The following is a 26198-nucleotide window of genomic DNA, read 5'->3' as shown; positions in this document are numbered from 1 at the left end:
CTTTTTTTAAAACATTGATTATAATTCAATTGGTAATCAATGGAAGTAAAATTTAAAAAATTGTAATCAATAACCCAAAATACCTTAATGTGAACATTTAGGGGTACAGTAGCATAGTGGTTCTATTACTGGACCAGTAATCCAGGATAGTGATCCAGCGACGTGAGTTCAAATCCCACCACGGCAGCTGGGGAATTTAAATTCAGTTAATTAAATAAACTTGGAATAAAAAGCTAGTGTCAGTAATGGTGACCGTGGAACGACCGGATTGTCATTAAAACCCATCTGGTTCACTAATGTCCTTTTAGGGAAGGAAATCTGCCGTCCTTACCTGGTCTGGCCTATATGTGACTCTAGATCCACAGCAATGCAGTTGGCTCTTAACTAACCTCTGAAATGGCCTAGCAAGCCACTCAGTTGTCACCACCACCTTCTCAAGGGCAATTGGGGAATGGCAATAAAGGCTGACCAGTGACGCTCACATCCCGTGAATGAATAAAAAATGTAAATATTCGCACCGAGTATTTTTGATTATGCTCTGGGAGGAATGTTACAAAGGGAATTGAACCATAACTCATGATTGAACATAAATTAAAGTTGAAAGGCAGCACATTGGCACGATGTGTTAAACCAGATTCGATCTCATACACACTGCTGAGCTGTTGCATCTAAAGAAGCCGGTGGCAGGACCACGGGAAATTGGTGCTCCGGCCTCATTTGTATATTACCAGCGAGCTGTGGGTGAATAGCACTGCCCGAGAGGCAGCTCGCTAGTCGCGGGATTGTAATGTTACCTTAATAACGTAATTATGAGTCTCCCAAGCAGTTGTAGTGGAGTGCCATTTATTCAGTCCTGACTCTGTGTCCTCTAGTACAGTACCTCAAGCATGGCCAAGATGGCATCGGATCCCGCCCCCGGATATGACGTCAGCCGTCAACCAGCTGTCAATCAAACCCCGCTGTCTTTACGACAGCTACGGTTATCCGTACATCTTCCCCCTTCAATGAAGACATAACACAGTAACAACATAACATAACATAACACATAGAACACTTGTTAACATCATATGGAAACAGTCAGTGTAACTACACCGTTGAACTAATTGCAGGTAGGTATAAACCTTACCTACACCCAGGAGTCCATTAACTGTTTACAGTCTTATCAATCCCTGTCTACAGGTCAAGTTTAACTACAGGCTTTCTGGTGCGCTGTGACCTGCGTGGCTGAACGGGTGTTTGCTGAACCGCCCCAGTTGTATCCCTTAAGTTCATGTCTGTACCACACAGGTCCCTTGTCACATTATCACTACTGTGTCCTTCATCACTTTGTGGCATTTCCCTCATCTCGTCTCTTTGTGGCATTTCCCTCATCTCGTCATCCTCTCTGTCCTCCTGAGGCTGAAAGGTCTCTGTGGTTTTCAGTAGGTGCCTCCTGTTTCTGCGAAACACATTGCCGTTCTCTGTCATGACACTGTATGACCTGGGGGCGACCTGTTGTAGAACGGTGGCTCTTTTAGGCCATGACTCAGGCCCTTCAATGCGAACTATATCCTTCTCCTGTAGAGGCACTGGTGTAGTGGCTGTGCGGTCATGAAGTGTTTTTTGTTTCTGTTGTAGTTTCCGAGCCTTGTCTGCCCACACCTCATCTCTGTGGTCAGGTGTGACATAACTGGGAAGTCGTGTACGGATTTTCCGACCCAGTAAGAGCTCAGCTGGAGACTTGCCACTTGCTAGCGGGCCCGCCCTGTACGGCATCAGGGCCAGATATGGGTCAGTGTTGCTGTGTGCTGCTTTCTTTAATAGTCTTTTCACAATCTGTACCCCCTTCTCCGCTTTTCCATTAGCCTGAGGATAGAGCGGACTGGAGGTTACATGATTAAACTCGTACTCTGAAGCAAATGACTGAAACTCATGACTGGCATAGGGAGGGCCATTATCAGAGACCAGGGTTAGAGGGATGCCCTGCCTGGCAAAGATTGACTTCAGGTGAGTTATCTCAGCTCTTGATGTGGTACTGGACAAGAGAGCCATCTCCGGATAATTGGAATAATAATCAATAACTAACAAATAGTCTTTTCCTTCATAGTGAAATATATCAGTTCCGACCTTTTCCCAAGGTTGTGATGGGAGCTCTGTGGTAATGAGGGGCTCTTTTGTTTGCTTGTAGTGATACTCCTGACATGTAGCACACTCGCTAATCAACTGGTCAATATCAGAGTTCATGTTTGGCCAGTAGAGTGCCTCACGTGCTCTCCTTTTTGACTTTTCTGCACCCAGGTGCCCTTCATGTATCCTGTTGAGCATTTCTCGTCACGTAGAGGTGGGCACTACTATCCTGTCACACTTAAGCAGTAGTCCATTGACCACAGAGAGCTCAGATTGAATGTGATAATATTGTTTACATGACCCTTTCTTCCAGCCCTCTTGAAGATTTCTCATTACAGTACTTTACTCAGGACTGGGTCCTTTGATGTCTCTGTGACTATCACTGATAGTTGTTCCTGTGTGGCGGGCAATGCTGCGTAGACCATATCCACATGAAGAGCCACATCCTCTTCTGATTCACTGTTTTGTGTGGCGTTAGGTGCAGCCCTGAATAGTGTGTCTGCAATGAACATTTGTGTCCCTGGCACATATGTTAGCTCAAAATCGTAACGTTGAAGTCTCATCATTAGGCGTTGTATCTGTGGTGACATGTCACACAGATTCTTCTTTGCGATCCCTAGCAGTGGCTTATGGTCCGTTTCTAGGATAACCTTGGGAAGACCATAGATGTAGGTATGAAATTTTTCACACCCAAATGCCAAGCCAAGGCACTCCTTCTCGATTTGCGTGTACCGGCACTCTGTAGCCATCATGGAGCGTGATGCATACGCCACTGGTCGCCATTCTCCTTCATCTTCCTGTAGAAGGACAGCCCCTAATCCATTCTTAGAGGCATCTGTGGACACTTTCGTCCTCTTTTTAGGGCAGAAGAACTTCAGTAGGGGTTCACTTGCTAGAATGTGTAGCAGCCCCTTCCATTCTCTTTCATGTTCATGTCCCCATTGGTACTCTGTCTCTTGGTGCAGCAGTTTTCTCAGATGAACAGTTTTCACTGCTAGATTTGGAATGAATTTTCCTAGGTAGTTAACCATGCCAAGGGCCCGCTGAACCCCTTTCTTGTCCTTTGGTTTCTCTATGTCATGTATAGCCTTTACCTTTGACTTGTCTGGCTGAATCCCCTCTGTAGAGATCTTGTCTCCGAGGAATGTGATTTCATTGACAACTGAACTGACATTTGTCTTTATTTAGTTTGAGTCCATACTGCTGTATTCTCTGAAGTGTTTTCTCCAGTCTGGTGTCGTGCTCCCCCTGAGTGGAGCCCCATACTACCAGATCATCCACGTACACCCGCACTCCCTCCAGACCCTCGATGATTTGCTCCATTGCTCTGTGAAAGATTTCTGGGGCGGAGCTAATACCAAAGGGCAGATGCTGGTAGGAGTATTGACCAAACGGGGTGTTAAAAGTGCACGGCTTAGCACTTTCTTCATCAAGTTTCAACTGCCAGAAACCATGCGAGGCGTCCATCTTGGAGAAGACTTTCGCTTCTGTCATTTCGCTGACTATTTCCTCTCTCTTTGGAATTTGGTAGTGCTCTCTTTTGATATTGGCGTTAAGGTCCTTGGGATCCATGCAGACACGCAATTTATCAGTTTTCTTTGAATTGACGCAGACCATGGAATTTACCCAGTCAGTCGGTTCCTCAATCTTCTTTATGACAGCTAGTCCCTCCATGCGGTCTAGCTCTTTCCTCAGTTTTTCACGGAGAGCCACTGGAACTCTCCTGGGTGTGTGAATCACAGGTTGTGCATCCTCTCTCAGTTTGATGGAGTATGTAAAGGGCAGTGCTCCGAAACCCTGAAATACATCTGCATATTTGTGTGCTATAGTCTCATGAGTCAGATTTGTACTATCTTGGGGGGCACTCTGCACACAGTTCAGTTCATTGATAGTATAGACTCGTTTTACCAAGCCATAATCCACACAGGCCTTATCCCCCAACAGTGACTCATGTCCTTCAGGCACTATAACAAAGGTCAAAGGGTGAATGTGATTTTTTACCTTAACATTCAGCCTACACATTCCTTTTGTTTCAATGCTTTGTCCATTGTATGCCTTCAAAGACACTGTCTTGTTCAGTATTTTAGGTTGCACTTTGAGATTCCGTGCATCACTCCAACTTATGAGGTTTGCCTTAGCACCTGTATCTAGCTTAAAGGGAACAATGGTGCCATTTACCAGCAAGGGAGCTATCCAAACTTCAGTCTTTGGTCCTACAGAGTGCACTTCATTAGCATTTTTGCCCTGTTTTGACTCATTTTGCACCATTCCAACAAACACAGTCTCTGCTCCTGTCTCTTCAGTCTCAATAGCATGCACTGTCTTTTTACCTCCACAGGGAAGTACATCGTCAACTTGTCCGACCACACCCTTCAACCAGACGAAATTGAAGTTCTCAGCTGAGGGCTCAATTTCTGCCCCACCACCAAAATGGACCCCATCGGTCTCGCGGCAGACACAGAGGAATTCATCAGGAGAATGAGGCTCCGGGAATTCTTCCACAAATCCCAAGATGTCAGCAGCAAACCCAATGAGACAACCAATGATCCGGAACAGCAGACAGAGGGATCCGCAGTGCAGCAACCGAAGAAGAAAGAGTCAAATTGGACCCCTCCGGAGGGTCGCTGCCCTAAGCTTGACATGTATACTCAAGCTGTCAGGAGATGCATCAACGCCAGATTCATCAGCCGCACTCACAAGACAGCCCAGAATGTCATCCGAGCACAACGCAACGCCATCCACGCTCTCAAGACCAACCGCAACATCGTCATCAAACCAGCAGACAAAGGAGGAGCCATCGTCATACAGAACAGAACAGAATGGACTATTGCAAAGAAGCATACTGACAACTGGACAACCAGGAACACTACAGACAGTTACCCGCAGATCCGACCAAAAAACACACCCGCCAACTCAACAGACTGATCAAAACCTTCGATCCAGACCTTCAAAGCATCCTACGCGCTCTCATCCCACGTACTCCCCGCGTGGGAGACTTCTACTGCCTCCCAAAGATACACAAAGCCAACACACCCGGACGTCCTATCGTATCAGGCAACGGAACCCTGTGTGAGAACCTCTCTGGATACGTCGAGGGCATCCTGAAACCCATCGTACAGGGAACCCCCAGCTTCTGTCGCGACACTACAGACTTCTTACAGAAACTCAGCACCCACGAACCAGTTGAACCAGGAACACTCCTCGCCACGATGGATGTCTCGGCACTCTACACCAGTATCCCCCACGATGACGGCATCGCTGCGGCAGCCTCAGTACTCAACACCAACAACAGCCAATCTCCAGACGCCATCCTACAACTCATCCGCTTCATCCTTGACTACAATGTCTTCACCTTCGACAATCAGTTCTTTACCCAAACACACGGAACAGCCATGGGAACCAAATTCGCACCCCAATACACCAACATCTTCATGCACAAGTTCAAGCAAGACTTCTTCGCTGCACAGGACCTCCAACCAACGCTATACACCAGATACATCGACGACATTTTCTTCCTATGGACTCACGGCGAAGAATCACTGAAAAGACTACACGATAACATCAACAAGTTCCATCCCACCATCAAACTCACCATGGACTACTCCTCAGAATCGGTTTCATTCTTGGACATACGAATCTCCATCAAAGACGGACACCTCAGCACTTCACTCTACCGCAAGCCCACAGACAACCTCAGGATGCTCCACTTCTCCAGCTTCCACCCTAACCACGTTAAAGAAGCCATCCCCTATGGACAAGCCCTGCGAATACACAGGATCTGCTCAGACGAGGAGGAACGCAATGGACACCTACAGGCGCTGAACGACGCCCTCATAAGAACGGGATATGACGCTCGACTCGTCGATCGACAGTTCCGACGGGCCACAGCAAAAAATTGCATAGACCTCCTCAGAAGACAAACACGGGACACAACCAACAGAGTACCCTTCATCATCTAGTACTTCCCCGGAGCAGAGAAACTACACCATGTTCTTCGCAGCCTTCAACATGTCATCGATGACGACGAACACCTCGCTAAGGCCATCCCCACGCCTCCACTACTCGCCTTCAAACAGCCGCCTAACCTCAAACAGACCATCGTTCACAGCAAATTACCCAGCTTTCAGGAGAACAGCGACCACGACACCACACAACCCTGCCACGGCAACCTCTGCAAGACATGCCAGATCATCAACACAGATACCATCATCACACGTGAGGACACCACCCACCAGGTACATGGTACATACTCATGTGACTCGGCCAACGTTGTCTACCTCATACGTTGCAGGAAAGGATGCCCTGGGGTATGGTACATCGGCGAGACCATGCAGACACTGCGACAACGGATGAACGGACACCACGCAACAATCGCCAGGCAGGAGTGTTCCCTCCCAGTCGGGGAACACTTCAGCAGTCAAGGGCATTCAGCCTCCGATTTTCGGGTAAGCATTCTCCAAGGCAGCCTTCGAGACACACGACAACGCAAAATCGTCGAGCAGAAACTGATAGCCAAGTTCCGCACTCATGAGGATGGCCTCAACTGGGATCTTGGGTTCATGTCACGCTACATGTAACCCCACCTGACGTAGGGTCACCCAGACTCGAGTCGTCGTTGGCTTGTTCTCTCTACACAGATGCGGCCAGACCTGCTGTGATTTCCAGCAAAAAAAATGTTTTTTTGTCTGTTTTTTGTTTTTTGTTTTTCATACAAACCCCAGCATCTGCAACATTTGACCCCTTGTGACCCCACCTCATTGTTCTTTGATGTAATGTTTTCCTGACTAACCTGTTCGGACACCATTCACACCTTTGATTGCTGTGATTATCTCTCTGCCGAGGTGTGATAAATGGCAGTTAGAAAGATTACCTGTAATCATCTGGCATTATTCTCTGACTATATAAGCTGTGTCTTTATGCATCTCTCCACTTCACCTGATGAAGGAGCAACGCTCCGAAAGCTTGTGATTTCAAATAAAACTGTTGGACTATAACCTGGTGTTGTGTGACTTCTTACATTTTTACCTTCAGTTTTCTCTTCCCAAAAACACACCTTGGCAAAGTAATTCCTGCCTTTACATTTTGCACAGTTCTTCCCATAAGCAGGACACTGTCTGGCTACGTGTTTATTACCGCACCGTCTGCATTCGTAAGGCGTCATCGCCTTGAACTCCGTGGGCCCTCTTGTGTCCCTTTTGTGTACCACATCCACCGGCAGGTTTTTCAGCCCCAGGGCGCTCCCGCCCGCTGCTGTGCTGCTCCTTTCGAAAGTTTTCATGTGCATGGCTGAGAGTTCACTGGCATGACATATTTTCACTGCTGCATCCAAATTTAGGTCATTGTCTCTAAGCATTCTCTCCCTCGCCTTCTTGTCGAGTATTCCAAAAACGACTTGATCGCGTATCATCAATTCCTTCAGGTCCCTAAAGTTGCATGTTTGTGCTTTTATTTTCAAGTCCATCAAAAAAACATCAAAGGATTCTCCTTGCTTTTGCACGCGGGAGTGAAACACGAATCTCTCATACGTTTCATTCTTTTTTGGAGTGCAGTATTCGTCAAACCGTTCTATCACCTTGTCCAGATCATTTTTATCATCTTTGGCTGCAAACGTAAATGTATTAAACAGCTCGATTGCCTGCGAGCCAGCCACTGTTAGCAACAAAGCTACTTTACGTGTTCCAGAGCTAGTCGAAGCGTCAGTCACTGTGAGGTAGAGAAGAAAGCGTTGCTTGAAGACACGCCAATTTTCATCCACATTTCCTTCTAGTTGCAGGCTAGCCGGAAGTTTTATTCCTTCCATTGTTGTAGTATGTCCTTATCATGAGTTCTATAAATCCTGGCACCATGTAATGTTATTTTAATAACGTAATTATGAGTCTCCCAAGCAGTTGTAGTGGAGTGCCATTTATTCAGTCCTGACTCTGTGTCCTCTAGTACAGTACCTCAAGCATGGCCAAGATGGTGTCGGATCCCGCCCCCGGATATGACATCAGCCGTCAACCAGCTGTCAATCAAACCCTGCTGTCTTTACGACAGCTACGGGTATCCGTACAGGGATGAGTGAGAGAGATCAGCTGCTTGGGACGCCGACCGCGGGCAGCAGGTAAATCGGATGGAAGGAGAGGCCATAGGGTTGGTTGGGGGTGGGGGCGGTTGGCGAGATCAGCCTGACAGTGGCCTGCAGTTTTAAAGAAAATAGAAAGACTTGCATTTATGTAGCGCCTTTCACGACCACCGGACAGCCCAAAGGGCTGTACAGCCAATGAAGTACTTTTTGAGGAGTAGTCATAGAAACATAGAAGATAGGAGCAGGCGTAGGCCATTCAGCCCCTCGAGCCTGCTCCGCCATTTAATGAGATCATGGCTGATCATCCAAATTCAGTACCCTGTCCCTGCTTTCTCCCCATATCCCTTGATCCCTTTAGCCTTAAGAAATATATCTAACTCCTTCTTGAATATATTTAATGAATTGGCCTCAACTGCCTTCAGTGGTAGAGAATTCCACAGGTTCACCACTCTCTGGGTGAAGAAATTCCTCCTCATCTGAGTCCTAAATGGCTTACCCCTTATCCTTAGATTGTGAGCTCTGGTTCTGGACTCCCCTGCCATTGGGAACATTCCTGCATCTAGTCTGTCTAGTCCTGTTAGAATTTTATAAGTTTCAATGAGATCCCCCCTCATTCTTCTAAACTCTAGCGAATATAAGCCTAATCGACCCAATCTCTATTCATACGTCATTCCTGCCATCCCAGGTATCAGTCTGGTGAATCTTCGCTGCACTCCCTCCATGGCAAGAACATCCTTCCTCAGATAAGGCGACCAAAACTGCACACAATACTCAAGGTGTGGTCTCACCAAGGCCCTGTACAACTGCAGCAAGACATCCTTGCTCCTGTACTCGAATCCTCTCGCTATGAAGGCCAACATACCATTTGCCTTCTTAACCGCCTGCTGCACCTGCATGTTTACCTTCAGCGACTGGTGCATAAGGACACCCAGGTCTCGTTGCACTTCCCCTTTTGCCAATCTATTGCCGTTCAGATAATAATCTGCCTTCCTGTTTTTGCCACCAAAGTGGATAACCTCGCATTTATCCACATTATACTGCATCTGCCCAATCATCCAACCTGTCCAAAACATACTGGAGTTTCTCTGCATCCTCCTCACAGCACACATGCCCACCCAGCTTTGTGTCGTCTGCAAACTTAGAGATATTACATCTAGTTCCCTCGTCTAGATCATTAATATATATTGTGAATAGCTGGGGTCCTAGCACCGATCCCTGTGGTACCCCACTAGTCACTGCCTGCCACTCGGAAAAAGACCCGTTTATTCCAACTCTTTGCTTCCTGTCAGCCAACCAGTTCTCTATCCAAGTCAGTACCGTACCCCCAATCCCATGTGCTTTAACTTTGCACGCCAATCTCTTATGCAGGACCTTATTGAAAGCCTTCTGAAAGTCTAAATACACCACATCCACTGGTTCTCCCTTATCTATTTTACCAGTTACATCCTCAAAAAATTCCAGTAGATTAGTCAAGCATGATTTACCTTTTGTAAATCCATGTTGACTTTGTCCGATCCTGTCACTGTTTTCCAAGTGCTCTGCTATTACATCTTTTATAATGAACTCTAGCATTTTCCCCACTACCGATGTCAGGCATACTGGTCTATAATTCCCCGTTTTCTCTCTACCACCTTTTTTAAATAGTGGGGTTACATTAGCTATCCTCCAATCAATGGGAACTGTGCCAGAGTCTATAGAATTTTGGAAGATAACCAGCAATGCATCTACTATTTCTAGGGCCACTTCCTTACGTACCCTAGGATGTAGATTATGAGGCCCTGGGGATTTATCGGCCTTCAATCCCGTCAATTTCCTTAACATAATTTCCCTACAAATACTGATTTCATTCAATTCCTCCCTCTCATTAGACCCTATGTTCCCCGACATCTCTGGGACGTTATTTGTGTCCTCCTTTGTGAAGACAGAACCAAAGTATGTATTTAATTGGTCTGCCATTTCTTTGTTCCCCATTATAAATTCCCCTGATTCTGACTGCAAGGGACCTACGCTTGACTTCACCAACCTTTTTCTTTTCACATATCTATGGAAGCTTTTGCAGTCAGTTTTTATGTTCCATGCAAGCTTACTCTCATATTCTATTTTCCCCCTCTTAATCCCTTTGTCCTCCATTGCTGAATCCTAAACTGCTCCCAATCCTCAGGTTTGCTGCTTTTTCTGGCTAATTTATATGTCCTCTCCTTGGATCTTATGCTATCCCTAATTTCCCTTGTTAGCCACGGTTGAGTCACCTTTTTTGTTTTATTTTTATGCCAAACAGGGATGAACAAATTCTGTAGTTCATCCATGCGATCTTTAAATGTTTGCCATTGCCTATCCACCGTCAATCCTTTAAGTAACGCTCCCCAATCCATCCCAGCCAACTTGCGCCTCATACCATCGTAGTTTCCTTTATTTAAATTCAGGACCCTAGTCTCTGAGTCAACTACTTCACTCTCCATCTTAATGAAGAATTCTATCATATTATGATCGCTCCTTGCCAAGGGGCCTCGCACAACAAGATTGCTAATTAATCCTTTCTCATTACATAATACCCAGTCTAAGATAGCCTGATCTCTAGTTGGTTCCTCGACATATTGGTCCAGAAAACCATCCCGTATACACTCTAGGAATTCCTCCTCCACAGTATTGTTACTAACTTGGTTAGTCCAAACTATATGTAGATTGAAGTCACCCATGATAACTGCTGTGCCCTTATTGCACGCGTCTCTAATTTCCAGTTTAATGCCATCCCCAACCTCAGCATTACTGTTTGGGGGTCTGTATACAACTCCCATTAACGTTTTCTGCCCCTTGGTATTTCTCAGCTCTGCCCATACAGATTCCACATCATCAGAGCTAATATCCTTCCTTACTATTGTGTTAATCTCCTCTTTAACCAGTAATGCTACCCCACCTCCTTTTCCTTTTTGCCTGTCCTTCCTGAATATTGAATACCCCTCGATGTTGAATTCCCAGCCTTGGTCACCCTGGAGCTATGTCTCCGTAATCCCAATTATATCATATCCGTTTACATCCATTTGTGCAGCTAATCCATCCACCTTATTACGAATAGTCACTGTTATAATGTAGGAAACGCGGCAGCCAATTTACATAGCAAGCTCCCGCAAACAACAATGTAATAATGACCAGATAATCTGTTTTAGTGATGTTGGTTGAGGGCTACATATTGGCTAAGACCTTTAGTATGGAGTCAGGAGGAGCACTCCTGTATCGTACATCGATCGCTGGTTTGGCTGCTGCGTACCCAAGAAAGCTGACCGCAGCAAGCAAGGCACATGTTGCAATCAGTCGTAATCCACAGGGGACTTGAAACAGGCAGAAGACCCTTGGTGTGCGCAGGCAATGGGCTTAATGCCTGTTTCAGATGGTTGCCTTGAACGACTTCCGTGCCCCCTGACCATTATGGCGTGCGCCGCACTTCCTGTGCGGACTGAACAATTGCACGCCGCTGGCCACATCGGACCTTTCAGCTCCCGTTTTTCAGCCGATAAATCCGGTGCTGCGCAATTGATATTCTAGGCCAGTGTCTCACAAAGAAATCCTTTATAATAGTAAATTGCTAAATTGTATGTAGAATGTCATAGCGTAGAAAAAAAACATTTGGCCCAGCGAGTCTGCATTTATCTCCACATGAGACACCTAGTGTAATCAGCACACACCCGAATACCCTTTAATACTCCTCTTTTTCCACTTTAAATCACTTTTAAAAACATTTTGAGTTTTGCTTCAATGAAAGTTGGTGGCAGAGAATTTCACATTCTAATCAATCTCTGCATAAAGAAAGAGGAAAATAACTTTTTTTATTCGTTTATGGGATGTGGGCGTCGCTGGCAATGCCAACATTTATTGCCCATCCCTAATTGCCCTTGAGAAGGTGGTGGTGAGCCGCCTTCTTGAACCGCTGCAGTCCGTGTGGTGAAGGTACTCCCACAGTGCTGTTTGGTAGGGAGTTCCAGGATTTTGACCCAGCGACGATGAAGGATCGGCGATAAACTTCTAAGTCAGGATGGTGTGTGAATTGGAGGCGAACTTGGAGGTGGTGGTGTTCCCATGCGCCTGCTGCCCTTGTTCTTCTAGGCGGTAGAGGTCGCGGGTTTGGGAGGTGCTGCCGAAGAAGCCTTGGCGAGTTGCTGCAGTGCATCTTGTAGATGGTACACACTGCAGCCACGGTATGCCGGTGGTGGAGGGAGTGAATGTTTAAGGTGGTGAATGGGGTGCCAATCAAGCGGGCTGCCTTGTCCTGGATGATGTCGAGCTTCTTCAGTGTTGGAGCTGCACTCATCCAGGCAAGTGGAAAGTATTCCATCACACTCCTTACTTGTGCCTTGTGGATGGTGGAAAGGCTTTGGGGACTCAGAAGGTGAGACACTCGCCGCAGAATACCTAGTCATAGAGTCATAGAGTTTTACAGCACAGAAAGAGGCCCTTCAGCCCATCGTGTCTGCGCCGCCCATCCATCCCTGTCCAGTCTAATCCCATTTTCCAGCATTTGGTCCATAGCCTTGTATGCAATGGCATTCCAAGTGCTCATCCAAATGCTTCTTGAATGTTGTGAGGGTTCCTGCCTCTACCACCCTTTTGGGCATTGAGTTCCACATTCCAACCACCCTCTGGGTGAAAAAGTTCCTCCTCAAATCCCCTCTAAATCTCCTGCCCCTTACCCTGAATCTATGCCCCCTTGTTATTGACCCCCCTACTAAGGGGAAAAGTTCCTCTTTGTCTACCCTATCTATGCCCCTCATCATTTTGTACACCTCAATCAGGTCCCCCCTCAGCCTTCTTTGCTCCAAGGAAAACAACCCCAGCCTGTTTAGTCTTTCTTCATAGCTGAGGCGCTCCATCCCAGGTAACATCCTGGTGAATCTTCTCTGCACCCTCTCCAAAGCAATCACATCCTTCCTATAGTGAGGCGACCAGAACTGCACACAGTACTCCAGCTGTGGCCTCACCAGCGTTTTGTACAGCTCCATCATAACCTCCCTGCTCTTATATTCTATGCCTCGGCTAATGAAGGCAAGTATCCCATATGCCTTTTTAACCACCTTATCTACCTGTTCCGCTGCCTTCAGGGATCTATGTACATGTACACCAAGGTCCCTCTGACCCTCTGTACTTCCTAGGGTCCTACCACTCATTGTGTATTCCCTTGCCTTATTTGTCCGTCCAAAATGCATCACCTCGCACTTTTCAGGGTTAAATTCCATTTGCCACTTTTCCGCCCATCTGACCAACCCGTTTATATCGTCCTGTAGCCTGAGGCTTTCCTCCTCGCAATTGACCACCCCACCAATTTTCGTGTCATCTGCGAACTTGCTGATCATACCTTTTACATTCTCATCCAAATCATTTATGTAGATCACAAACAACAAGGGACCCAGCACCGATCCCTGAGGTACCCCACTGGACACAGGCTTCCAGTCACAAAAGCAACCTTCGACCATCACCCTCTGCCTCCTGCCACTCAGCCAGTTTAGGATCCAACGCGCCAAGGCACCCTGGATCCCATGGGCTCTTACCTTCTTGACCAGTCTCCTATGCGGGACTTTGTCAAAGGCTTTACTGAAGTCCATGTAGACCACATCCACAGCATTTCCCTCATCCACCCACCTAGTCACCCCCTCGAAAAATTCAATCAGATTTGTCAGACATGATTTACCCTTGATAAAGCCATGCTGACTATCCCCGATTAATCCTTGCCTCTCCAAGTGGAGACTAATTTTGTCCCTCAGAATTTTTTCCAATAATTTCCCTACCACAGATGTTAGGCTCACTGGCCTGTAATTCCCTGGTTTATCCCTGCTACCCTTCTTGAATAATGGTACTACATTAGCTGTTCTCCAGTCCTCTGGTACATCCCCTGTGGCCAGAGAGGTTCTGAAAATTTGTGTCAGAGCCCCTGCAATCTCCTCCTTTACCTCCCACAGCAGCCTGGGATACATCTCGTCCGGGCCTGGGGATTTATCCACTTTTTGGCCTGCTAAAACCGCTAGTACCTCCTCCCTCTCGATGCTAATATGTTCAAGTATGTCACAGTCCCCTTGCCCGATTTCTATGTCTGCATCGTCTTTCTCCATAGTGAACACAGATGCAAAAAATTCATTTAAAACCCCGCCTACATCATCTGGCTCTACACACAGATTGCCACTTTGGTCCCTAATGGGCCCTACCCTTTCCCTGGTTATCCTCTTGCCCTTAATATACTTATAAAACATCTTAGGATTTTCCTTTATTTTGCTCGCCAGTGTTATTTCATGGCCCCTCCTCGCCCTCCTAATTTCTTTTTTAAGTATGCCCCTGCACTTTTTATACTCCTCTAGGGCTTCTTCCGTCTTTAGTCTTTTGTAACTGCCAAAAGCCCCCCTTTTATTTCTAATGCATTTTTGTATATCCCTTGTCATCCAAGGTTCCCTTTGCTTGTTGGTCCCACCCTTGACCTTTTCAGGAACATGTTGGCGCTGTACTCTCTCTATTTCCCTTCTGAAAGTCTCCCACTGTTTTGATGTGGATTTTCCTATAAGTAGCTGCTCCCAGTCCACTTTGGCCAGATCCTGCCTTATCATATTAAAATCGGCCTTCCCCCAATTTAGAACCCTTATTTCCGGGCCGCCTTTGTCTTTTTCCATGACCACCTTAAATCTCACCGAATTATGGTCACTGTCGCCAAAATGCTCTCCTACTGATACTTCCACCACTTGCCCGGCAACATTCCCCAGAATTAGGTCCAGTACCACCCCCTCTCTTGTAGGACTTTCTACATGTTGGCTCAAAAAGCTCTCCTGGATGCACTTTAAGAATTCTGCACCCTCTAAGCCTTTCACACTCTGACTATCCCAATTTATATTGGGGAAGTTGAAATCCCCCACTATTATTACCCTATTATTTTCGCACTTCTCTGAGATTTGCCTACATATCTGTTCCTCTATCTCCCCCTGACTGTTTGGGGGCCTATAGTACACTCCCAGCAAAGTGCTTGCCCCCTTTTTGTTTTTAAGTTCTACCCATATGGCCTCATTAGAGGACCCCGCTAATATATCATCCCTCCTTACAGCAGTAATTGACTCCTTAATTAATATTGCAACACCCCCTCCCCTTTTACACCCCCCTCTGTCTCGCCTGAAGATTCTATACCCCGGTATTGAGCTGCCAGTCCTGACCCTCCCTCAACCATGTCTCCGTGATAGCAACAATATCGTACTCCCATGTGTTCAACAACAACTTCAGTTCATCCACCTTATTTGCAAGACTCCTTGCATTAAAATAAATGCCTTCCAGCCCTGCCATATTCCCTTTTTCCTTCACATATTTGCTCTGCCTTCCCAGCGGACTTGTTTTTTCCTCTGTATTTGGCTGTAAATCACCCCCTACTATAGCTCCACTCTGTACCCCATCCCCCTGCCAAGTTAGTTTAACCACCCCCCCTAGTCTCTGACCTACTCTTGTTGCCACAGTATTTATGTGGCTAGTCCAGTAACGTTTCTGGTCAATGGTGACCCCCAGGATGTTGATGGTGGGGGATTCGGCAATGGTAATATCGTTGAATGTCATGGGGCGGTGGTTAGACTCTCGCTTGTTGGAGATAGTCATTGCCTGGCACTTCTGTGGCGCGAATGTTACCTGCCACTTATCAGCCCAAGCCTGAACGTCATCCAGGTCTTGGTGCATGCGGGCATGGACTGCTTCATTATCTGAGGAATTGTGAATGGTGTTGAACACTGTGCAGTCATCAGCGAACATCCCCATTTCTGACCTTATGTTGGAGGGAAGGTCATTGATGAAGCAGCTGAAGATGGTTGGGCCTAGGACACTGCCCTGAGGAACTCCTGCAACGATGTCCTGGGGCTGAGATGATTGACCTTCAACCACCACAACCGTACATTTATATTGCACTTTCCTCCACCTCAGGATCTCCTAAAGCGCTCGACAGTCAGTGCAGTACTTTTGGAGTGTAGTCACTGTTGTAATATAGGAAACGCGGCAGACAGTTTGCTCATATGTAGGGGGTGGCGTGTGCCCAGTCAGCTCTGCCCCTGACTGTCTCTGAGCGGTTCGAATCGCTCCCACACCCCTGGGTTCTAGACACCGGACTTAGGTACAGGCGGCGATACAGAAATAGACAACTGGTTTGGTGCAAGAAAACCATATGTTTATTAAAGGCACAATAAAATCACAACACTGAAAATTACTAGAATGATTACAGGCATATAAAAGTACATTTATTTGGGAATGGGGAACACACGGCACATCGAGGGAACAGACACATTAAAAATCCCCCTACCCTTGTCCCACCTAACTAGATTGAGCTACGAGGGGCCAGGGATTTATGCTCACCAACGGGGTTCCTTTTTATGGTTCGAAACCTGTCGATTAAGCTGGTTGTGGTTTTGGGGTTCGCTCTTTGTGTCCTTTGGGGCCTGCCGTCATCACACGGTCCCAGGCCGCGACAGTGGAGTCGTCTGAGTAAAGTACCCTCTTTTCCTCCGTTAGAGATAGGGAGTAAAGTCTTTGTTGGGTACTTTACCTTGCAGAATGGTTGTTCTTCTGGTGGTGGTCTGGTCGTCGAAGGTTTTGTTACGGTTGGGGTTCGGTTGGCGGTCTATGGTGTTGGCTTGAGTTTGTTACCGCTGTTCTCATGGTCGTCAGCTGCTCCTTCTACCCATGCATCGAACGTCAGCTTACCGGGGTGTGTGCCCGCTCGTCCCCAACGCTTAATTACGCTGCTCATCTCTGCTTATCGGCCTTGCCGTTCGTCTCGTCTCGCCTGCCCGCTTGCAGCCCCATGTGTCCTGTGTGTGTTGAGTTGGGTCCCGTTCTCCTCCCGCGTTTGGCCCCCCGTGTTGTAATGGGCCTCCTCGGTGTCAAGCAGCGCGGGAAGGGAGGAGAGGAAGAAGAGAGCTTGGCTACCGGTGAGCCTACAATTATACTGGTTCTTCACCCCTTATCTGCGCGCCAAATCAGGTCAGTTCTTTGTCTAATTTTGGCAGGCTCATCTAAAGTGATTACAGTCATTCACCTTAACGACTTTTGGGGTGGTTGTCTCCTTGCTTAACGGCTTCAATATCCTGGCTGTTTGTCATTTATGAAGTTTAATCGTCTTTTCCTGGCTTGGTGGCTCCTTTGAGCTGTTACCGATTATGTATGCAAAAAGTTAATGGCCTCAAGATTACATCTATCCTGAGTTAAACTGTTTTCAAGATGCAGGATGCATATTCTGTGTTTATCTAGCTGTCTGGCTTTAGAAATGACAAAGTCTTTCACACAGATCCATGCACGTTAGGTTTCGTTTCAAGATTTGAATGGGCCTGCTTTTTGCAGGGCCTTGCTTTTTAAAATCCTGCAGGCTTCTGTCACGAGGTTTCAGAAGCTATTTTCTTTTGGATACCCTTTTTAATAACTTGTCCATACAGGGTCCCTTTATCCATAATTTTTGGGGAATGTGAGAATTTTGAGAACCCTACACACAGCAAGGTCTCACAATGAGATATTGACCAGATGTTTTAGTGATGTTGGTTAATGGATATGTATATTGGCCAAGACCTTTTCTAACTTCCCGTTTAATTATTTTTGTGATTATCTTCAATTGGGCATCTCTTGTTACCAACTTACATTGGAAACAATCTATCAGTATTTACCTTATCGTAACTCTTCATAATTTTAAAAGACCTCCATCAGGTCAACCTTTAACCTTCTCAACTCTAGTGAAGAATACCCTAACTTCTCAAGTCTCTGTTCATAACTGTAATCCCTCATTCCTAAGTGATCTCGCCCCCCCCCCTCAATCTCATCAACCCCCACCTGATTCTTTAAAAATACAGTGCACTTTACTTGGATTTAGAAAGAGACATAAACTAATATAAATTGAGTCATAAAGGGATATGGAAACAGAGCAGGAACACGGGATTAGAACTACTCCTCATGTAGAGGTTAAACGCCAACATGGATTGGATGGGCCGAATGTCCTGTTTCCATGTTGTAATTTCTATTTAATGCGCACATTATAGCTGGCAAGTTACCAGTCTCTTAAATTGTCATTCAGCCAGGATCAGATATTTGGTCAGATCCTCTTTTCTTTTGAACTTGGATGGTCAGACGTCAAGGCACCAAAACATTGCAATATGTCCTGCGTAGTTCCTTCCCCCATACTGAAAGCAGATGTCCATTGTATAGCTGATGACAAAACTCTAAAACTTGCAACGTCAACTGCTAGAAGGTATTGCCTGCAGTAGGCTGGAAATGAAAACATGCACTAATATATTTAGGATTTGTTCTCTACCATAATAGGGTAGCAGCGAGGCAATCATTCGCTGCTGAAACTCAAACTGGATATGGTGTGCAGCTATATTATGGTCAGGAGGATGATGGCTGATCACCATACAGCTCATAAGGAGCTCTTGGTACTTGCTCGCGATCTACAGAGGGCTCCAACCACTGCTCGTCAGTCGTCCAATAACCATTGAGTGACTATCCTCCTTGGGAAAAGATAAGCAATGTCTTTGGGATTGAGGTGCCTCCTAAATTCGAGGTGCCCCCAAAATGTAAGTGCTTGGCATTCGAATATCGAAACCAAGTCATCTCTCTGTGGTAGACTCAGTGGGGTGAAATTGGTCTTTGCCAGTAGTGCAAAATGGGCTCATAGCGAACCGGCAGCCTTTATGTAGACTGTGCCTGATGGACTTCAGTGGAAAAGAAAATCGGCCGCGGTGTACAAAGGACTGCTGATTCGTTATGAGCCCATTTCGCATTACTGGTGAAGACCAATTTCACCCCAGTGATCCTAAATCAGAAAGGTCCGCAGTAATTCATGGCACAGCTGATGTTTGACCAGCCAGCCTGGCTCATTCGGAGTAGACTCGTCAATGGGAGCTTCACACCCATGCAGTGTAGTGCTGTCTGGACAAGCAGTGGAAAGCTTACCAATGTTTCATGCATGAAAGCTGCTGGTTATACTCCAGCAATACACTGCATGCGCTTGGGGGTCCCTAAGTCTGGTTCTTGCCAACCTTTGCTTAGGCTTTCTAGACTTTGTGTCCCTGCTGGGAGATAAATTATTTAAATAGCTTAATGTCTGCATTAAAGTAGTGCAGAGAGGAATTTAGTAAAATTGGGAACAGTGGTTCAAAAAGGTGGCTCATCACCACCTTCTCAAGGGCAACTAGGAATGGACAGTAAAGGCTGGTCTTGCTAATGACAGCATATCCCAAGAATGAATTAAAAAAAACAGAAGTAGGCCATTCAGCCCCTCGAGCCTGTTCCGCCATTCAATTGATGATCTGTACCTCAGCTCCATTTTCCCATCTTTGCACCATATCCCTTACCCAACAAAAATCTATCTATTTCAGTCTGGAAAACTCCAATTGACCCAGCATCCACAGCCCTTTTGGGAAGAGAGTTCCAGTGCATTAACATTCACACAAGTGTAATAATCATGTATACAAGAACAGTGCCAAGTGCAATTTCTACCCTTGTATTAGGCAAACGGAAACTCCGCCTGTGTGGATTTCTCAATAGCCTGATTGGAAGACTCTTAAGCAGAATGATTGGCTTATGTGTGTGTCAGACACCTGCCTGGCCCAAAACAAATACCATGGTGTATTGTATGTATACTTCCTCTACCACAAATCATACTAGAGATGTTGTTCTGATCCAGTCTCTTTTGCTAAGCAAATCATTAATTTTTAATCGGAAGTGCAAGAAGGCACTTCTGGACAAAGCAGCCTTTGGAACAACCCAGGAACACAAAAACCACTCAGTGTCATGGTGTGAATGTCAAAGCACAAATTAAAATATTGTGGTCTTTGATCACAGTAATGAGGGGATAAAATAATACTGGCACAATTGTCCTGTCACCATTGAAATTTCTTTTCATTCATTTTGATGTTTACATCCATTGAGTAGTAGTTAAAGTGAGCTACATTTTCAACATCTGCATACCAAGAGCAGGGAGGGGATTGGAATGCCAGCACTGGGGAGGAAGCGGGAATATTCAAAGCAACTTCAATAAACTCATGAAGTTCACAAGCATCTGCCCTGGCAGCTTCCAGATTTGATCCCCAGTCTGTGCTGACATAGCAAATCTCAGCTAGTCTGGTGCTTTCTGGGCTTTCAGGAGAGATAGGGAGACAAAAAAAAATTGAATGGAAAAGAGGACCTTTACAAGATGAGCTCCAGTGGAAACGTTGAGTTACGAGCAAGTGTACTCTTCAGGTGAAGCCGGGTTAGAGGGTGTGGGATAATTGGACCAAGGCACACAGACGTAATTCGGTCCTCATTTTAAGTCATACATTCTGTCTTTATTTTTGTATTTCCATTATAGATTCCTATATCCGCATTTATAATGTGAATTGCAGCACCACCACTGGCAGGCAATGCCCATTATAAATGGGGACATAGCAATTCATAATGGAAAAAATGGCAGCATATGCACACATGAACAGATGTAAGATTTGTTTTCAAATATTAGAGATTATATTGCACTGTAAAAAAAAAAGTTGAAAAAACCCGAAGGAGAGGTTCATTTTAACTTTTGGGCAGCCAACCAACAGGGCACGCCAGCAACCCGCCCGTTCCAACAGCGAAGAGGCCGTTCCCGGGTCTCATTTGAATAGAACCAGCGAGCTGACGGGTGCAAAACAGGCATCGCGGTGCAGCTCGCCAGATTCAGACCGGTGCAGTATTGAAGGGCTCAGAGGCCTCCCGGCTGGCAGCAAGGTAGCTGGTGGGCGGTGGGTGAGTGGATAGGAGAGTAGGGCCGGGATGGCAGCAAACCCTGATTATATTTGTAAGGCCCAGAGGAACACTTCTGCTCCTCCTGGCTCCACAAAAATAATTTAAAACTTAACTTTTCAGGGCCTCGTTTATCACCAGTGAAACTGGTCGGACAGTGCACTATGACCAGTTCTATCCTAAGATGGCAATCGGGGTCCTATATATCTCATAGTTCACCAAAATTTGCATATTAAAAGGGACCGACTGCCTGAAACAGGCAGGCCCTTCAGCCACCCAGCGGTAGGACCCTGTAAAAGTGGCAACGGGCCAATCATCGGCGTTAATGGGGCAGTAAGTCTGCTGACCCCATATTTGAGGCCATTACCACCCCATTAATGGCCATTTCGGTAAGTTAATTTCTAATGCTGTTCATTAGCAACAGAGGAATTTCCATAACTTAGAGCTATGAAGCAACAAAGAACTGGCAAATCTGCTTTAATGAACCACGGCAAACAGCAACAACATGCATTTTTATCGTGTCGTTAAGGTAGCAATTAAAATTCACAGCTAGCAAAACATGTCATTAGCACAGACTCCAAAATAAATACGAATGTAGCAAAACAAATTACCAGAAGAAGCCACTTGCGATCTTAATGAAATGTTATGCACACGTGTGCAGGAATGACCCGATCTTCATGATAAAATATCATCACCCGTGTGGTTAAAAAAAAGTTGTATTTAAAGAAGTTTGAGTAAGTGCCATAAGTAAGTTTACATTTCATGTTAAGTGGCTTTTGTTTTATTTCCAGGTCTTTACTAACCTTCTTGTGAGGATTGAAACTAATTAGCAGTTTTGAAATTTGAAAATAGGCTCTCTGATTTGAATTTTAATATCCAGAAAAGAGTTGCCAGGACCTCATGGTATATTTTGATAAATCGATTAGGCTTTTAGGCTCTTCTATTATGACTGCCCTTAAAACAGATGGCCACCAAATCAAAACTAAAACAAAATGGCCTAGAAATTCGGTATAGCCGCGTTTGGGGCGCTAGTCCTGGCGATGGGCAAAGTTTAGCGCCAGGCGCAATTTAGCGCCACCTAGCGCGATATTGGGTTGCAGCACCCCTAAAGGTGATTGCGGCGCTAAATCAGGCACTGCACACTACTCTTAAGGCCCTAACCCGGCGGCGCAACCCAATTTCGCGGCGGCGGGGCGCAGCAAAGGTGCTGTCAATAATTACTTTCCCTGAGACACACTGGCGCCGGCCAGCTCTTAAAGGGGCAGGTCAATTGGCATCACCAGACACACTCACTGCCTTGTAGGCCTTCCAAGCGGTGGGAGCCTACCTGTGGCGCACCAGCCTAGCAAGACATGGGAAGGGTGAGGCAGAGGGCGGAACCCCTCACTGATGGGGCATTGGATGCTTTGGTTGGCGCAGTGGAATCAAGGCCAAGGAAGATGGTCGGAATGTGATTTATGTTTTGGACAGTCTCCCAGGTGTGAGAGGCAGTTATGTGTCAGTGTATTAGTTTTGCTTTCTGTTGCCATAGCTTTCTCATGTTTGAAGGAACCACATTTTGCATAATGAAACACTTTCTTCATTTACAATGGCCATGCCTGCTATTTACATGCATCTTGCCCTTCACAGGCTTGGGGGTATCAGACCGGTTCCATTCCTCTTCTTGGAATGGCAGCAAGCATTCCGTGAGAGGGGCCTAGAAGTTACTTCTGATCAGCCTCTGACGCGCAGCCTGAGAAGAGCCGCTCGCGTAGAAGTTCAGGCCAGCAGGCATCTTCTCAGCCACCGACAGAGATGTCCTGCACCTTATCTGAGGCTGCAGATCTGGCTGAAGCAGCTGGCACAGCTCAGTCACCACCTCCTTTCTAAATTGCAGCCTTCTGACACACTGCTCCTCCAGCATGTTCATGTAGGAAAACTGCTGTTGGAAAACCCTGCCAGCGTAAGGTCTGCTGTGGCGACGTCTGTTGGCCCTCCTCCGTCTGGCCATGCCCGCCCCCCTCTCCCAGCGTCTCAGTGCCCTTTCCAGATGATTCAGCAGCAGGACGTTCCCCTCCAATGCAGCCCCCATAATAAGTGCCCACAGGAAGGTTCCCCGTTGTCAAGGCTCACCAACAGCAAGGTGATGGTCAGAAGGCTGAAGATCGTCTGCCTGCGCTGGCTCCGTGGTCAAATGGCTCTCAGTGTGCAGCTCAGCAACTCTTTGTAGCTCTCGAGGAAGTTGTGCTCCAAAAATGGCTGCCGCTTTTAAAACACACCAGTCCCCTTTAAATAACGCTCCTCCAGCCCGAGAGCGACTTGGTAAGGCCCAGGTAAGCTGTCACTATTAGCGCCAGGCGCTACGGAGGGGGGCGCCACTGAATTTCCAGTCCGGGGCGCCCAAAAGGCGTTGCACACTCAAATGACATCATAATCAGCCTGCGCCCATGAGCGGGCGCTAAGATTTAGCGCCGACGCTAAATGCATGCTCAATATGGGGCGAGGCGCCTTGCGCCCGCTCGGAAATTGGCTAATGCCCCACTTCTCGGCCTCTTTAGGCGTTAATCGGTGGCGCAACCAACTGAATTTCTCCCCCAATGTCTTTTGTCACAGTTCTCACAAAGTCTTTCTCCTGTCTTCGCTTGAAGAGGCGTACTTTTGCTGATCTATGTTTCCACGGACACCTCCGGTACTATGAGTGAGTCTAGATTGTGAGTGTGATTTTCATCGCTCCACCATTGGTGGCTGTGCCTTCAGCTGCCTGGGCCCTAAGTTCTGGAATTTCCTCTCTAAACCTCTCCGCCTCTCTAGCTCTCCTCCTTAAAATCTACCTCTTTGACCAAACTTTTGATCACCTGTCCTAATATCTCCTTATGTGGTTCGGTGTCAAATTTCATTTGATAATCACTCGTGTGAAGTGCCCTGGCACGTTAATGGCGCTATATAAATGCAACTTGTTGTTGTTGTTGGGCTAATTAACCTTAGATGACACCAGAGTCAAGCCTCATTTGTCATCACACGATGCCAGAATACACTTACTTTCCAAGAGGGGTCGCTGGATAGTGATGGTGCTGCTGATTCCCCAACCCCCCCCCCCCACCCCCATCTAGCCATCCCCTGGCTGAGATCGGTTAAGATAGCACAGATTAGGAATTGAACCTGGGGAATTCTCAGCCATTGGGAAAAGTCATTGCGTAGATTCCAACAGGAAATGTTACTGCTTTGTTATGGTGATACACTATTAATCGTCTCTTCTTTTTGTTTCTCCTCCAGCAACAGAACAGGCCATACCAAAGTAAAATGAAAGCTACCGTGGCCCCCCTCCCATTAGTCCGTCAGCCCACCAATCAGCCCAAGAGTTTCAGGCCTGCGTTGCCTATGAACACTTGTGCTTATAGAACAGCCCCGTTTTCAGATGACGATGAGTTTCTGTCAGGCTTCTGATGCATTTATTGTTTTAGTTTTCCGCACACTGATGTTAAAGCGGTAGAATGTAATTTTTCTGGGACCAGTAGCTGTTATGAGGCAGGGGTTGAATATTGCACTGGTCTCAAGTCAGAGAAACTGTGTGTGTTCATTTTTCTGTTCAGAAAGTATAAAATAGCATTCTCCCTACTAGAGTACTGGTGAGATTTTCTGTTCACCTCTCCAGTTACTACTGCCTGTCGTAGCCACCCATTTCTTAACGGGTCAGATTTTCATTGGCTAGTTCTTATCCTTGCAAGAACCTGACCTTTCACTTCTGAAACCCAAATTTAAATCTAGCTAGACTAAATGAGATAAAAATCTCCTCTGTCTGCTAGCTACAAGGGACCTAAGTAAGTGAAGTGAATTTAGGAACGTAGGAACTGGAGTGGGCCATTCAGCCTCACGAGCCTGCTCTAATTTGGGTGGTCTTAGTCTAGTCCCTAGAAAGCATGGGTCTACAATATTCTAATTAGGCATTAAATTGGCACTCTCACTTAGAGAATTGGAAAGATGTGATGCTGGTACAGGTTTTTCTGAGGTTCGTGGCAGGCAGCTTGTTAGCGCAGAGTAGAGTGAGCTTTGCTCTTCATGTAACCTGCCCTGTACCCGACCTGGGAGTGCTAGATGTAGACATTGTGCTAGGTGCACAATATGAAAAATGTTCCATTTACTGACATCACTTGGCTTGATGAACAGGAAAAAAAGTTTTTAAAAAATCTTATCCCCCGTAACCCTTCATCCTTAATTACAATTTGAGTGCAGCTTTTGTTTGTACGTTTATTACTATTGCAGCGTAACGTAAACTGCCCCGTGGTTTCACCTGCATTAAGATGCACAAATGTACAAATCCAAATACAGTTACTGTATTTCTTTTGACCGCATGAGAGCGGAGCGTTTTCGCGTACACTGAAGAGCGTTAGAAAGAACAAGTAGCAAAATCAAAAATCAGAGTGATGGGATGCGAGATCAGACTCACAGAGTTGAATTTGAATTCCTTATGGCAGCGCGCTGTCGTCAAGGAGAGATTGCCACACTTCTCCCAACTGACTGGCTCTACATTGCAGTTGGGAGAACCCTGGGGAGGGTCACCTCCTCACTGATGGGGAAAATGCAAGTGGCATGAGAAGCCAGAAAGAGAAGGAGAAAAATTGGTTGGGGGTGGGGACGGAAAAATACAAACGGAGCACGTAGAGAGTTCAGTTAAAAGTTAGGAGAAAGATAGGTAAATACCTTGTGCTTGTCCACCACCTACACTGGGTAAATCAGAATCTGGTTATTAGCTTAGTAATAAGCCTACGTGTTTTTGCTACATTCTTAATTTTAACTTGGACCAGTTGTTTGCAGTTCCTGTTAAGTGAGTAATCTTTTACACAACTTATATCAGGAGCATTCTCCTGCCGGGGGAAATATAAGGAAAAATATATTCTGTTGTGCGATTTCATGAATACTTTCAATTGTACTGGGAGATTTCCATCGTTGTGAAACTTTAATATTACTTTTAATAGTTGCTAAGATACTACAATAAAATTCATGCGTTACTCATAAAGATATTGAACCGCTGTTTTTTTTCTGTAAACTTGATGAAAGGAACAAGAAAAAAAGTTAACAATTAACGGTGAACTGCTGCAAATTGCGGGGTGTAGCCACAAAGTATTCATTTGGAAATTGCAGACTCCACTCTTTTTTCTCCTCCCTTTAATTTTCGTTTTTGGTTCCTTCCACATATCATAAGGACAGGAGGCGGTCATTCAGCCCCTTGAGCTGCTTCCACCATTCAACTAGATCACGGCTGATCTGTATCCTAACTCCATCTACCCAGCTTGGTTCCATAACCCTT

The 26198-nt window shown here is 46.1% G+C and overlaps 1 protein-coding gene across 2 annotated transcripts in view; it reads left to right on the top strand.

Annotated features, from left to right (window-relative positions):
- The window catches only part of m1ap (meiosis 1 associated protein), a 108083-nt gene extending 82176 nt beyond the window's left edge, over positions 1-25907 (top strand). For both annotated transcript variants that reach the window (XM_085975898.1, XM_085975891.1), the window contains one exon: positions 24167-25907. In XM_085975898.1, coding sequence (XP_085832024.1) covers positions 24167-24337 — 171 coding nt within the window. In that variant the 3' untranslated portion in view covers positions 24338-25907. The remainder of the gene's footprint in view (positions 1-24166) is intronic.
- Positions 25908-26198: the final 291 nt, after the last annotated feature.

Source organism: Somniosus microcephalus, chromosome 2, assembly GCF_052327205.1.
Source record: "Somniosus microcephalus isolate GS21.2 chromosome 2, FLI_Smic_1.0, whole genome shotgun sequence".
Taxonomy (NCBI): domain Eukaryota; kingdom Metazoa; phylum Chordata; class Chondrichthyes; order Squaliformes; family Somniosidae; genus Somniosus; species Somniosus microcephalus.
This window is presented reverse-complemented; position numbering and strand designations above follow the sequence as displayed.